This window comes from Micromys minutus (genome assembly GCF_963924665.1).
Source record: "Micromys minutus genome assembly, chromosome: 1".
NCBI lineage: Eukaryota > Metazoa > Chordata > Mammalia > Rodentia > Muridae > Micromys > Micromys minutus.
The window spans coordinates 96,247,219-96,261,749 of NC_137969.1; the positions used below are offsets into that span (position 1 = coordinate 96,247,219).

Sequence of the window (14,531 nt, forward strand, 5' to 3'; positions counted from 1 at the left end):
CACTTAAATTATCAGGGCAAAGGCAAGGGCAGTGCTCCCAGCGGAGAGGACATGGGTCCCAAGGGAGTCTGTCGGCTCTTGAAGGATGAGGCAGGTGCACATATCTGCAAACCAGGCCTTGGTTTGGTTTCAGGCTCTGGAAATAGGCTGAGTTCAATGTAAAGGGAGAATTCTACAGCCCTTGCTGTGAACTTCATGTAGCCCTTCCCAAAAAAAGGCAGAGCTGGTGTCTGGTGTTGGTCAATTGTAGCAGAATCAGACTGCAAACATGTTCCCTTTAAAAAAAAAAAAAAAAAACAGCCTAAAAGGGTGGTGATCGGGGAATACCAAAGGCTTTCTGGGAGAAAAAGGAACATAAACATGGCCCCAAATTTCTTGTAATTATAAAAGAAAAATAAACTGTCCACCCAGTAGAAAACAGGTGTTGACCATTTCTTGCCTGAACTCAGAGCAAATGAGTCCAGAGTTCCTAACACCCAGGTTCTCATAATTGTCTTTGCTCCAATGTTTGATCTCCAGGATGACAGGCAGATCACAATTGAGCAGGAGCCTCTAGGAAACAAAGAAGACACTGAGGATGACAGCGAAGATGAGCATCAGAAAGGGTACAGTTCTTACTCCATTGACACAGCCACGCCTGCCCCGAGTGTGCCTTATCCTATGTTTTGTCTTTTTATTGTATTCTTTTCTGCTCCTAAATTTTACTATGCTCCATTAGAAACTGTCACCACCACGCCCCCCCCCCCCAATGGTGTCACTCACCCAGGCAGCACCACTTGGAGAAAGTAATGGCCTTTTAGGGTGATAGATGTTGTCAATTTGAAACAATGTTGCAAAAAAAGAAACAAGGTTGCTCTGGGAACCTCGAATTTATTTTTACATTCACATAGGACAGTCTTCTCATTAAAGGTCCAAATTACTTACTAATGGCTCCACTCCATACATAAGGAGTCAATTTATCTTCCCCAAATCTATCACTAGCAATTGATTTTGCAAAACATACATTAAATCTCAGAAAACTGGGCCAGGTAAATGGCTCTTACCATAAAGGCATTTGCTGCCGAGCCTGAAGACTTCTATCCCCAGAACATACCTGCCAAAAGGGGAGCACATACTACTGAAAGCTGTCCTCGGACTTCCCCATTTGTGCTGTGACACACCTGTTCACACATATAAATACAAAATAGGGGCGTGTGATAAAAATGTTATAAACTGTTGCCTTTATTATCTAGTAGCCTTGAATTATTCCAAGTTTTTACAGTCACTAAAATGGGAGAGCCAACAGGCGTGTGTTAGACAGGTGTGTGTTTGCTGTCTAGCCAAGACTGACTTTGAACTTGCCTTTACCATCCTCTTGCCTGATCTCAAATGCTGGGGCTATTAGTGTGAGCCACCATACCTGGTTGAAACAATATTACTATCTTGATGTGGGGTTAGTAAAATGAAGGGAGGTCTACTTGAGAGTCAAGAGTCTGGAATTTCACTCTGATACTGTATCATAATCTGCATGTCCATTTTCTAAATTCCTATGTACATTTTTACTTAAATTTCTATATCTCTAAGGAACATTTTTAAACTATTTATTTTATTTATATGAGTACACTGTAGCTGTCTTCAGACACACCAGAAGAGGGCATCAGATACCATGACAGATGGCTATGAGCCACCATGTGGTTGCTGGAAATTGACCTCTGAAGGAGCGGTCAGTGCTCGTAACCTATGAGCTATCTCTCCAGCCCTCTAAAATACTTTTTAAAGATTTATCTTTTTTTTAAGCATATGTGTGTTTTGTCTGCATGTATGTCTGTGCACCACGTATGTACCTAGTGCCGGTGGAGGCCAGAAAAGGCCACTGGATCCTCTGGAGCTGGGACTATAGATGATTGTGAGCCACTATCGGGGTGGCAGGAAGCACACCCATGTCCCCTTCAGAAGTGGTGTGCACTCCTCACCAAGCATTCCCAGCCCCTGAAGAACTTTTATTCTTAGGCATCAGAATAATGTCTCTTAAAAATGAGAATTAGGTTCAGGAGGTCTTGACACGTGAACAGCATCAAGAGCATTTGCCAGCTTCCATCCTTCATTTACTTTATGAGGCTCTGACCCAGGGCCGAGAAAGTCTCTGGAGTCATCATGTGTCCCGAGGTTTCACTAATAGTCATGTCACTGAAGCAATCACCAGTGGGTTGAGTCTGTCAAGCCCAGACAACCACACAAAGCAGGTCTATGCAATGACTTTGCTTCATAGGGCCAGATTGCTGTAATGAACTATACACTTTCCCTGCACAGGAAGCGGATGCACAGCAGAGGAAGGGATATTAACCGTGGCTCTTTACCATGGCTGCTTTCAAAACAAAACAAAGCAGTACCTACTCAACTGAGGGTAATTCGTTATTGGCTATTCCTTTCCTGAATTAGACCCCAAGAAACTTAGTCTTTACCACCCTCTGATACTCAGAGTATCTCCTAAGGTGGTGTTTCGGATTCTCGGCACACATTCTCGGCACACATTCTCACACATCATGAACGGTTCCCATGGTAACGATGTATCGGACATATGATACACTCTGAAGCCTTCCTCTCAGAAGCCCTACCCTCCCCATGGCTTATTGGTTAGTTACTGTTCTCCAACTCAGAGCTTGGCACACTCATTCGGTGGCCAATCCAACTAGTGCCTAGCTAAAATGAACGTCCCGTGTCTGCTTTGGGACATGGCTTCAGAAACCTGTTTGTTGTTGCTTTACATGGCCTAACCCAGGCTTCACACGCCAGGTCCTTCATGCTGGGTATTCACCTCTGTGTCCTGGTTGCTTTTCTGTTGCAGGTTCTTGGAAAGGAAGTATGATACAATTTGTGAGTTTTGTAGAAAGCACAGAGTCCTTCTCCGGCGCACCATCTGGGCCGTTTTACTGACAGGTAAAGAACAAACAGGAGTGGGAAGACTGTTGTCTTTCCGTGGGGTCTCTTAAGAGTTACTTTCTATGGAAAGAAAGAAATCTCCCCTTCCCCTGGGCCTCACAGACTCACCCAGAGCAGGGGTGGAGTTGATCAAGAAACCCTGGTGGGAAAACCTACACAAGCCTGCTTCCCTGCCTTGTTTATGAGGCCACGAGTAATTTTTTTAAGATTTATTTATTTATTTAATATAGAATACTCTGTCTGCATGCACACCTACATGCCAGAAAAGGGCATCAGATTCCATTACAGATGGTTGTGAGCCTCCATGTGGTTGCTGGGAATTGAACTCAGCACCCCTGGAAGAGCAGCCACTGCTTTTAACCACTGAGCCATCTCTCTAGCCCCCCAGTAATTTTTTAAAGTCACTTACTATCTTAACCCATTTTCTGTTACTATATATGAGTACCAAAGGCTCATTCACAGATGTTTATTCTGGTCCTGGAACAGGGCAAGTCCAAGGCCAAGGTGCCAGCATTGTCAAGGGCCTTCTACTCCATTAAAACACAGGAAGGGTCTTTGAAGCAATATATAGCTTAGGCGAACACGTGTCTCTATTTCTCCTTCTATGAAGCCTTGGCCATCTTCCCTCTAGTAGGACATAGTCTCAGGTCTGGCCATACTGGTCCTTCAGCGGTGCCACTGTAACAAAAATACAGCCACGGACAGTATGTAAGTAGAAAGGTATGTCAGCGCTGCGATTCTTCCTGAATAGAGGATACATGGGCACACAAGCCAATGCCAGGAGCTCAACACCTCCCTAGTAACAGGCTAGACTTAACCTGCAAGCCATTGTTTGCTAACTTTGTAGAATAAGAAGTCTGTCTGTCAGTCTGTCTTTCTTTCCTTAGCTCCTGGTGTCCTGGAACTCACTAAGTAGACCAGGCTGGCCTGGAACTCACAGAGATATGCCTATCTCTGTCTCCCAAGTGCTGGGATTAAAGGTGCATGCTACCTAGACTGTGTTCTTTAAATGCAGCCATGGGGAGCAAGTGTCAGAACTTAGAAGGTATGAGAGAGAGAGACAGAGAGAGAGAAAGGAAGACAGTATCCTTTTCTCCATCGTGGTGAAACCTTAGAGACTTCTTTGAAAAAAAAAAGCTAAATGCTCAGCTAGAGAAGTGGGTACCCACACCAAGCACCCCTGCATCCAACTAGTGCCTGACTAACCCTACCCTTCCCAAAGTCAGACCCAAGCACAGATCCACTAGTTTGGTGATAACAAGCATCTGAATTTGCCTCCTGGACAGGTTTCCTGGCCCTGGTGATTGCAGCCTGTGCGCTAAACTTCCGCAGAGCACTTCCTCTCTTTGTGATCACCTTGGTGATCATCTTCTTTGTCGTCTGGGACCACTTGATGGCCAGATATGAGCAGCGAATAGATGACATCCTGTCTCCCGGCAGAAGGTTTATTGGCAGGCACTGGTTCTGGCTGAAATGGTAAATACCACTTTTCTCCTACTGCAGGGGCGAGATGTTGGCTCTCTCCAACACCGCTCCAAAACCGTGCTCTAAAATCCCATCCTCATTTTTGGGATATCGATACTAGAAATAGCCTCAAAAGCAATCTATTATAGTGCCTCCATTTTACCAACTAGAAATGAGTCCAGGATGAAATAATGAATTGCTTAAGAGTTATTCGGGTGCTGGTACAAGTCCAGAGACAACCCACTCATCTGCGTGTCTGTGTTACAAAGACACCTAGATACCTACATAGAGGACAAGAACATAAGACAACGCAGTGTTTCAGACATGCAGGGATGGCTCTAGCTCTTCTCACCTTGTCAGTGCAAGGAGAGCGTTGTCAGTTCATAATGTCTGACCTGCCCCAGGTCGGAGAACAGCATGCCATCGGTTTCCGTGCTGGTTTATAAGTACAAGACAGGAAAGGTCGCTGACAATGTGCGCAATGTGAGCCTGTGTGTCTTCTGACTTTTTCCTTTTTATATAGTTAAGCATAATCTCATTAAATTCATTTACAAAATGGAAATCATGGACTCTATTTGATACTGAATATGTTTTATTTTACTTGTTTATTAGTAGTAGTTTGGTTCTCTGTATTTCTCAAATTGGAGCTAAAGGCTGAGAAGAGATGATAGCATAGCTTTGTTTGGTGTGTGTGTGTGTGTGTGTGTGTGTGTGTGTGTGTGTGTGTGTGTGTTTGATGCACAATGAATATAAGTATTTTTATTTATTTTATTAAGTTAGGCCAACTGGTATCACATTATATGTATTTATTTGTTGACTATTGAATTCAATCATTTTTAGATTCGGCTTTCATTCTCTCTCATCTCTTTCTATGCCATTTGGCAGTGATGATGTACTCCTTTAACTGTAACACTCGAGAGACAGAGGTGGGCAGACCTCTGTGTTCAAAGCCAGCCTGGTCTACAAAGTGAGTTCCAGAGCAACCAGGAGTACAGAGATAAGCTCTGTCTCAAAATAAATAAATAAATAAACCAATCAAAGAAACAAAAACCTAGATCTCTAAAAACCCCCTTGATGCTAAAGCACACAAGTTTTTGTATGAGCAGTGTATTAAAATTATGACATTTTCCCTTCCCCACATTCAGTTTTATTTAGTAGAAATATCTATTCTTTGTGTTGTACAAAAATGTAAAAAAATCTTATGGCTTCTCTGCTTATTCTTGGGTAAGGAGCCTATGAGCACAAGCCTAGTTTCAGTTTGAGATGTTCCTTCCATCCCTGGCTAGAGAAAACTCAGCCAAAGGTCCCCTCTTCTTTCACCCAATGTCCTGACTCTAGTCTTGCCTCAGAGCCAGCTCCAAGATGAGGGCAAGGATGGCTCTGATTTGGGGAGGGGCTTCCTGTTGTTGGAACAGGGACTGGGACCCTGGGGACCTGACTCCCCCTTGAAGGAACCCACATCTTAACGACAGCCCCCAGGGCTTTTCTTTGGCCTCTCACTGTGGGCTCTCCTCTCCTTAAAAATGGCCCTACTGAGTAGGTCACAGGACTGGTTCTCTCCACTGAGAAGCACATGGTTTAGCCCGGACACTTCATTCACCTTCAGTCCAGTTCATCAGGATAGTGCAAAGCACCACCACACACCATCTCCAACATGCGCTCAGCCATCGAAGCCAAGAATCAGCCTATCATGTCCACTAGACTTGGGAAGATAGGACCCAAAGTCTGGTTTAGCTCTGCTGAGGTCTCCCCATTACAGAAAGCACATCATCCCATGAAGGTAATGCCAAACCAAAAAGGACAAAGAGAAGACTAAAGATATCTATCTCTCAAAGATCCTTGAAACAGAGACCAGGCATCCCTGTACAAACACCTGCTCTCCTCCCCGATGTTCATGTGCACTTCCTTGGACTCGAAAGGGTGGAAGCTAAGAGCTAAGCCCGACATCGGTCACTAAGGCCACAGCTGTCTGAAGCAGAGCTTCCTGATTCTGGGGTGTGTCATCTTATTAGTGGTTTCCTTTGTTAGTGTTTAAGCCTCATTACAATACTCAAATTGGAAAGATAAAGGACACAGCTCCCTCTTTCCTCACAGGGTGATCTGGACCGCTTTGATCCTGGCCATTATTCTCTGGTTGGCTCTGGACACAGCCAGACTGGGTCAACAGCAGTTGGTATCCTTTGGCGGGCTCCTCATGTACCTTGTCCTGTTATTTCTGTTCTCCAAGCACCCAACCAGAGTAAGTACTGACTGGCAGCGGGAGGAGGGGAAGCCAAGACTTCAAAACAGTCACCTTGAAAGAATCTAGATACAAAGTTTCCACCTCATGAGTCCTTGAGGTTCGAGGGGGCTTGTCTGAAACCGTTTTATTCCTAGTAACTCCGAGTTACACAAGTAAAACATTGTTTGTGTGCACTTGGGTTCCATTACAAACACACAGGAAAGGTCACTCCTTTGACCCATATTCCCAGATGGTCAGTTCCTAGCATTTTGTACCCAATCCTACACTGGTTTAGGTGAAACAGGAACGTATATATCCCAGGCTGGCCTCAAGTGCTGGGATTCTAAGCAAGTGCAGTTAATGTGGGGATAGGGGTTGGGGGGGGGGGCTGCTGACCAATCTAAGGCTTTGCCCAAGCTAACCAAACGAGCTACATCTCCAGCCTTCAGTCCTGTGTTTTATGAAAATCCCATTTTGATTCGGGATTTTTCATTCTCAGATTTGTCCCGTTACACTCTTGCTCCCTTTGCGTCAGATTCTCTTCCTCTCCCCCAACCCTGCTTTATCATCCTACAGCCCGTGAGCTGGGCATGAATTCTGAGACTGAGCTGTTATCTGAGAGTCCCGATGGCAAGCTGTAGCAATCCCCTCTGGCTAAGAGGGTGACCCATGGGAAAAGCATTCATCGGGGCCCAACTTGACCTAGTACAATGGGAATTATTTGCCCTGCTCAGATCAACATCTCCCCGAGTTTTTACGCCATTCATCTCTGCTCCGAGATTAAATGGAGGCAACAATACATCTCTTCTATCATCTTAGGTCTGCACTTGAGGTCACGGGGTCCCTTTATTTGTGGAACATGAGCCCCTCAACTGAGCGGAATTTCATCTAATTCACTTATAAATTGTCAGATAAACAACCTTTGAGCACAGGAAAATCAATTTCCACCTTTCCAGTTTCCAAGTAGAGAAATAATTGTACACGGGACATTTGCAATGTGACCAGGTGTTTCAGAAATGACTCTCTGAGTCCAGGTCATTTGTAGGGATTTTCAGGTTACCTAGCTTTCTCAGCTTTTCCACCCTGGTTTATAAAGAGTGAGCTCAGCCCTGGGAACTATCTAAACATTCTCTGAGGTCTCTTCTTGTAGTGAGAGGTGCGTGGATGGTGAATGCAGAGACTTGCAGCTGCCCAAGATGCTGAGAAAGAGTGAGGGCTAAGTACCCAGCTCTAAGTCAGACATTTATAACATCTCCTTTAAGGCTCAGAGAGCACCATGGAAGAACAGAAGAAGAACATAAACTACAGCCTCCTTGTGGTGTTTACTTGTATGGTGCCTTAGTTTCACTTCCTGTTGCTTTGATAAAATACCCTGAAAAAACCAGCTTAAGGAGGAAAGAGCTCATTTGTCCAAGATTCCAGGGTATATAGTCCATCACCATGGGTAAATTAAAGTGGCGGGCGCGTGAATCACCGAGGCATATCATTTCCAGTCTAGAGCAGAGAGTGATGAATTGGTGCATTTGTACTGGAACTCAGTTCCCTTCTCCACTCTTCCACAGTTCGGGAGACGCTGTGTAGGGAATGGTGCCACCCACAATCCACAATTATCCCACTTCAACTAATGTGATAAAGATAATCCTAACAAATGCAACCATAGATGGACCTGGTCTAGATAACCCCTCATTGAGACCCAGTCTTCATTGAGACTATTGATAAATTTGTGTACCCATTGCCAAACCCACCAGACTCCAGGGGATAGCTCCAAGCCCAGGCACACAGAGGACCCAGTTTATGGAGCAAAACAAACAGAAATCTGAGAAAGAGACTTGTAAAAAAAGAAAAAAGGGGGGGCTGGGAGGGAAATAAGCAAAGATAAAAAGGGAGACTGATCAGCGTGGTTTTATATATGCATGTATGAAATTGTCAAAGTACAAGTTTAATTAATTAGGGAAAAAAAGCCGCTGCTATTGCCTCAGGCTTCCCCAGGGATGTGTGAGAATGCTCCCTAGGGAATAAGGCCCCCTTGGAAGTCTATGGTCACCGTTAACCTCCTAATAAGGTAACTATAATCAAAAGTGGTCTGTTGCAATTTCTGAAAGCTTAGTCCCCCAGCACTCAATGTTACTGTATATTTTGCTCATCTAAGCAGCACTACAATGTTTGAGTTAGCATGGAACTTCATGGCCTCCATCTTTCTCCGCAGGTTTACTGGAGGCCCGTCTTTTGGGGAATTGGACTACAGTTTCTTCTTGGGCTCTTAATTCTAAGGACTAGGCCTGGATTTCTTGCTTTTGATTGGATGGGGAGACAAGTTCAGGTAAGTAGGTCAGATGAGAACTAGTAAGCTGAGAGGAAGGTCAGAAGTTCAAAAACAGCTTTGGCTACAACCCGGGGCTCATTAGACCTTGGCTCAAGAAAGAAAAATAAAAAAATCCTTTGCTTTTCTTGGACTTTCAACATTTGGATGTAGCCCTCAGGACATTTTTAATGTGGGTGGCTTCTCTGTAATATTGTAGCTAACTTCACTTCCATGGTACAAATTAGGCTTGCTGCTTCGTGTGCCTATCAAACATGTTTATCTGTGTAGTCAGTTAAGCCTGCCACTGCCCAGCAGCTGTGCCATCCCCTGGACCACATCTTTATCCCTACTGCCCCATCACCCTGCCCTAGCAGTACCACACTTCTGGGATGGCTTTCGCAAACAGAGAAAGAGCCTCTCTCTGCATCTCGTGGTAACTAGGGTGATCCTTGTATAGCACCTATGACTTACTGGAGCCAACAACCACAGCTGGTACAGGTCAAACCGAATGTGAGAAATGCCAGGAAGTCTGCCTGTAGGGGTGATTTAAACAGATTCATGGCATTCGAAATTTCCTAAGTTCTGCTTAATGAGTTTGCTAGCGCTTCCCCATCTTCTGGAGCCTCTGGTTCCTTCCTGTGGCTCAAGTTGTGTAACAAGCTCTCCCCCTCCCCTCTCTCTCAAACTCAGACTTTTCTGGGGTACACTGATGCTGGAGCTATGTTTGTCTTCGGGGAAAAGTACACAGACCACTTTTTTGCATTTAAGGTAAGTCCAGACTCCTTTTCTATGCCTGCCTGTTAAAATGAAAAGAACCCCAATGCTAAGTCAAAACGTGATTTTAAAGGTATTTATTATTAATAGGTTTTTCTAAGTTAGATCTGGCACATGTTGACCTGGCATCTTGCCCCTGAGCAGGGAATAGTAGGGAAGGGTAGGTAGGACGGAGCTGGCTCCGAGGAGGGACCTGTAATGTCTCTTGTTCCAAAGACTTCATCTAATCTTTTTTTTTTCCTGATTTATCTTATCTAATGGGTATGATCATTTTGTCTGTAGATACGCATATGCATCATATACATGCAGTTAGCCACAGAGGCCAAAAGAGAGCTTTAAATCTCACCAGACTGGAGCTGCAGGCAGTTACAGCTGTGGTGCAGGCAGTTGTGAGCTGCCATGTTGGTGCTGGGGACTGAACCTGCCAGAACAGCTAGTGTTCTTAACTGCTGAGCCAGCTCTCCAGCCGGTGACGTCCTCTGACCTTAGCCACTTCCAAAGACTATATTTCAGACACCGCCACCACTGCCTCTGAGAGATATTTAAATACCCACCATGTGGCCTTTCAGAGACACACTCAAACCAGCGCAGTGGAGAACTTAAGAGTTAGAGGCTGTCTGGAGGGCAGCTGCTGACCGGAGGATGCTGTCTTCCGTTCAGAGGGACTTCGCTTCTATTATGATGTCCCTCAGGGGCAGAAAGGAGGTGGCGGGAAGCCTATAGGAAGTTCGCAGTACTGCTCGAGCTGACCAGTGCCCACACTTGTGCCCCACCCACAGATCCTGCCCATTGTGGTTTTCTTCAGCACTGTGATGTCTATGCTTTACTACCTGGGACTGATGCAGTGGATCATCAGAAAGGTACTGGGACACAAGGCACTCTGTGGACGGTGCAGAGTTAGTTCAGGTTCAAGGTCCTTACAGGTATTCACACCACACCCACCTCTCTCTACAAAGATTCTCCTCTAGTGCCATCTAAGTCCTTAGAGCCCAGCCCACGATCCTGCCATAGCGAGAAGTTTACCTCAAAAACCTCCAAAAGAACTTGGATTTGCGACCCAAGGGATATCCCCATGAAACCATAGAAGTTACTTCTGCAGCAAGGGAAACAGAGGTCAGACGCCTGCCCGGGGAAGCAGCACCCGCTCCATAGTCACGGCTTCCTGTGGGGTATCAAAGGTTCTCCAGGCCTTGCAGCTAGTACAGAAATAGAAACAAGAAGCTGCTTCTGCTCTGGAGGGAGTTCTATAGGCGTAAGATATTTTTAAAAGCAAGTTAGGCATAGTCTTGCTGCCCCGACAACTCAGTGCTTACCTTCAGCGCAGCACAAGTTGGCTAGACCGATGGGTCAGCTGCAGAGAACACTTTCTGCTCTACCCGAGTTCAGGTCCCATTACCCACAGCCAGTGGCTTGAAATCGGCTCCGCTGACATCCTCTTCTGGCTTTGTAGACGCCCCCCATACACTTGGCCAGCAGTCACACAAAAGCATACGCATCCGTTAATAGAGAGTAAGGCCAGGCAAAATACACGCCTAGAGAGCAAAACCAGCCCCCAGATCCTCTTCCAGGGCGCCTTGCAACTTCTGACTGCCCTTCAGACCCCACCCCTTAAAGGCCTCCACCTCCTAGTAATACTGATGCTCAGTAACAGAACTTTCATATGTAGACGTTTGGGAGCCACCCTAGATCTAAACTATTCCTACAAAGCCATCACAAAATCGGAACCCCAAAATCCATGCTCCTTTGAATTAAGTAGGAAAATCACCTTCAACCATGTCCATCTTAGTATTCCCGAGTGGGCAGGCCCTTAACAAAGTAACCACTCTGTGCCTTAGTTTCCTCTTCTACAATACAGGGAGTGATAGCATTTGCTCCAAAGAGCCAAAACTAGGTGGGTTACTCGGCTCTGTTGCTTATAGTCACTCTTGGACCACAGGAAAGCTTTCTGTCAGTGGCAGCGATGATTTCTTCATTAGTTTTATTTAATCTATAGAAACTCTCTGTGTTGCTCAAATGTAGATCCAATGATGCAGACTTAGACTCAAGTAGGAGGGCGTGGCTGATCAGCTCTGCAGGCTGGATGAACTTCCTGTGCGTTTGTCCCTATTGCCCTCCTGACAACAGCCACAAAAGACTTGTGTCCTAACAGACTAGATTTTTAGCTGACCTTTAAGTCTTTGCTATATAAGTGGTTCTTGGCTGACTTTGTCCTTTTCTTCCTTGTAGGTTGGGTGGCTAATGCTTGTCACCATGGGGTCATCTCCCATTGAGTCTGTAGTTGCTGCTGGCAACATATTTATTGGACAAGTAAGTTGTAATAACAGAAAAAAAGCAAATCGAAACACTCACTGATGGGGATGCTCTTTTCCCAAAACAGACAAAGAGGAGCTTGTGGGTGCATTCTCTCTTTAGGGTAGAGTGGAGAGTATAAAATAAGAAATCCCTAATGCGGTGTATATATGTGTGTGCATACATGTGAATGTGCATGTATGCATGTGCATGCCTTCGTGTTCATGTGTGTGCATGCATATATGCGTACATGTGAGTATATGTGTGGATATACATGTGTGTGCATGTGTATACACGTGTGTGCATACACATGTGTGTGTATGCCTGTGTGTACATGTATGGATGTGTGTGCATATGTGCATAAGTGTGCATGCATATGTGTGAGCATGTCTGGGTATGCATGTGTATGTATGTGTGTATGCCTCTGTGCCCAAAAAAAGGGGCAAGGTGAGGGAGGGCGGTTATGTTAGTAAGGAACTGAGTCATTGAAAGCTCAGAGAGAACACCAACCATCAATTTGTCCAGTCACGGGGCATCTCACACACACACTCTCCAGAGCCTTCCCTCCAGGACTGAGGCCTTTGGTCAGCGCAGCAGTGGCTAGCGGCTGTTCAGCTCAAACGATCACACTGTCTTCAAGCTGCACATAGTGAATAGGGTGCCTCAGATGCTTCACGGCCATGCTGTGACAATGAAGGAGACAAAGAAAAGCTATCCCACCAATGTCCTCCAGGCACAGACACATGCCCTGTTCAGTCTTGTCCCAGCCGCCACCTCCCCTGAGCCTGCACATACGCTTTCAGATGCTTTTCTTCTCGTGACAAATAGGCTTTTAGGTTACTGTGTCACTTCCCTAACACACTGGGTGGACACACCCTTTTGCGTGAGGCCCATTCAAGCAAAGAAAAGTGATCCCTCAAAAATGTAGCAACCCTAAGGAACACACATGTCAGGAATGCAGCTTGGGGACACATATCTTTCAGGGGAAACGGAGTCACGGATGAGGCAGGGGAGGGGGGTGGAGGGGCAGTGCTGCCAAAAACATTGCCCAAAGAAAGTGGACTCAAAGCCAAATTCATGCCACAGAAAAATCCATGGCCCCTGAGTCCCAGGCTTACAACATCTGGAGGCAGGCTGAGCCTTCCTGGTGACTGAAGCAGTCTTTGGTGTGTACTGTAGCAAAGCTTCCTTCCCAGGAGTTGAAATTACAATAATTATAGTCATAAAATCTCTCAGGAACAATTAGGGCACTGTCTCTTGATGATGGGCTGGTGCCCGCAGGGTAGAAGGTCTCACATACCGGGTTCCTATTCAGTTTAATAAATCGAGGCGCAACACATTCAATCTCATGGAACAATTAGAAATAATGAGCAGAAAATTGTAAGATTGCACGCATGTGTCTTTGGTGCTTGATTTGATAGTTAATATGCCCAGAGTGCTGCTATTATCAATGGAGAGCCCCACTTTTCCAGCTGCCCGCCTGCCCTAATGAGACTCAAGCCTGTTTCACTATGGCCACTATGAGAGGGCCTATGGGTGCCTCTCTATAATGGGAGCTTCTCTATTATTAGTTCTGTAATGGTCTCTATTTCCACAAAACATGCATGAGTCTGTCAAGGTCAGCCTGGAAGATGCAAACTCACAGCAGTTTGGAAATCCCATCTATAAGGCCAGACTTGGGGTTACTTGGCTAACCCTCAGGAGAGTGTTCCACGTTCTCTTAGCATCCAACCCAAAGCTAGGTTAGGGGCTGTTTGAACAGCCTCAGGTGTTCCGTATTTACCCAGTAAACACTGACTGAGGGTTCACTTTGGCATTTCAGTGCAGGGGAACCCGAAGGAGTCAGTATCGAACTAACTGGAAATCTGTCCAAGTACAGACGGGGGTGGGAGTGTGAGGGGCACCCTTAGAGTTTCTGATTCTGGTTGGAGACCTTGTGTTTCCAGAGGTCCTGGGACTGCTGGACATGGTCTGAGAGTCACTCTAGCAACTGCACACAATCTTACAATGTTACAACGTTAAGCATTTAAAAAGGTAACACTTAATTTGTCTCCAGACAGAGTCTCCACTACTGGTCCGACCATATTTGCCACATGTCACCAAGTCAGAGCTCCACACCATCATGACAGCTGGTTTTGCCACAATTGCTGGAAGCGTGTTGGGTGCATACATCTCTTTTGGGGTAAGAAGGTTCAGAACACAAGTCAATGTCAACTCAGCCTCCTGCTTCCTGTCTCTGGGTTCTTTTTCCTGCTGGTTGCTGACAGGAAGGCCCACTGAGAAAGTGCCGCTCTTTTGAGCATGACAAATGTAGCCCACTGTGGCTTTGGCATTTGACCCCCAGGGAATTTGAGAGCTTTGGGTCCGTATTCCTGCCACCTTTGTATAATTATATCTAACCACAACGCGGTGAAGTTCCATGACAAGGTTATTTGGCCTAAAAATCTCACTCTATGTGGGAAAACAGAACCTATTATTGACATGAGCAAAGGTGGTCCAAACAGTTGCATTAAATAATAATTAAAAATAAACGGAAAAGGCACCATGCCACGCTAGCACTGG

General features: G+C 45.6%; 1 protein-coding gene across 1 annotated transcript in view; it reads left to right on the forward strand.

Moving 5' to 3' along the window:
• The window catches only part of SLC28A3 (solute carrier family 28 member 3), a gene marked incomplete at both ends in the record, with an annotated part of 48,017 nt that overhangs the window by 21,048 nt on the left and 12,438 nt on the right, over positions 1 to 14,531 (forward strand). Inside the window, 9 exons of the mRNA XM_080910061.1 lie at positions 520 to 605; positions 2,825 to 2,916; positions 4,206 to 4,395; positions 6,478 to 6,622; positions 8,811 to 8,924; positions 9,597 to 9,674; positions 10,460 to 10,540; positions 11,907 to 11,987; positions 14,026 to 14,151. Coding sequence (XP_080766187.1) covers positions 520 to 605; positions 2,825 to 2,916; positions 4,206 to 4,395; positions 6,478 to 6,622; positions 8,811 to 8,924; positions 9,597 to 9,674; positions 10,460 to 10,540; positions 11,907 to 11,987; positions 14,026 to 14,151 — 993 coding nt within the window. The remainder of the gene's footprint in view (positions 1 to 519; positions 606 to 2,824; positions 2,917 to 4,205; positions 4,396 to 6,477; positions 6,623 to 8,810; positions 8,925 to 9,596; positions 9,675 to 10,459; positions 10,541 to 11,906; positions 11,988 to 14,025; positions 14,152 to 14,531) is intronic.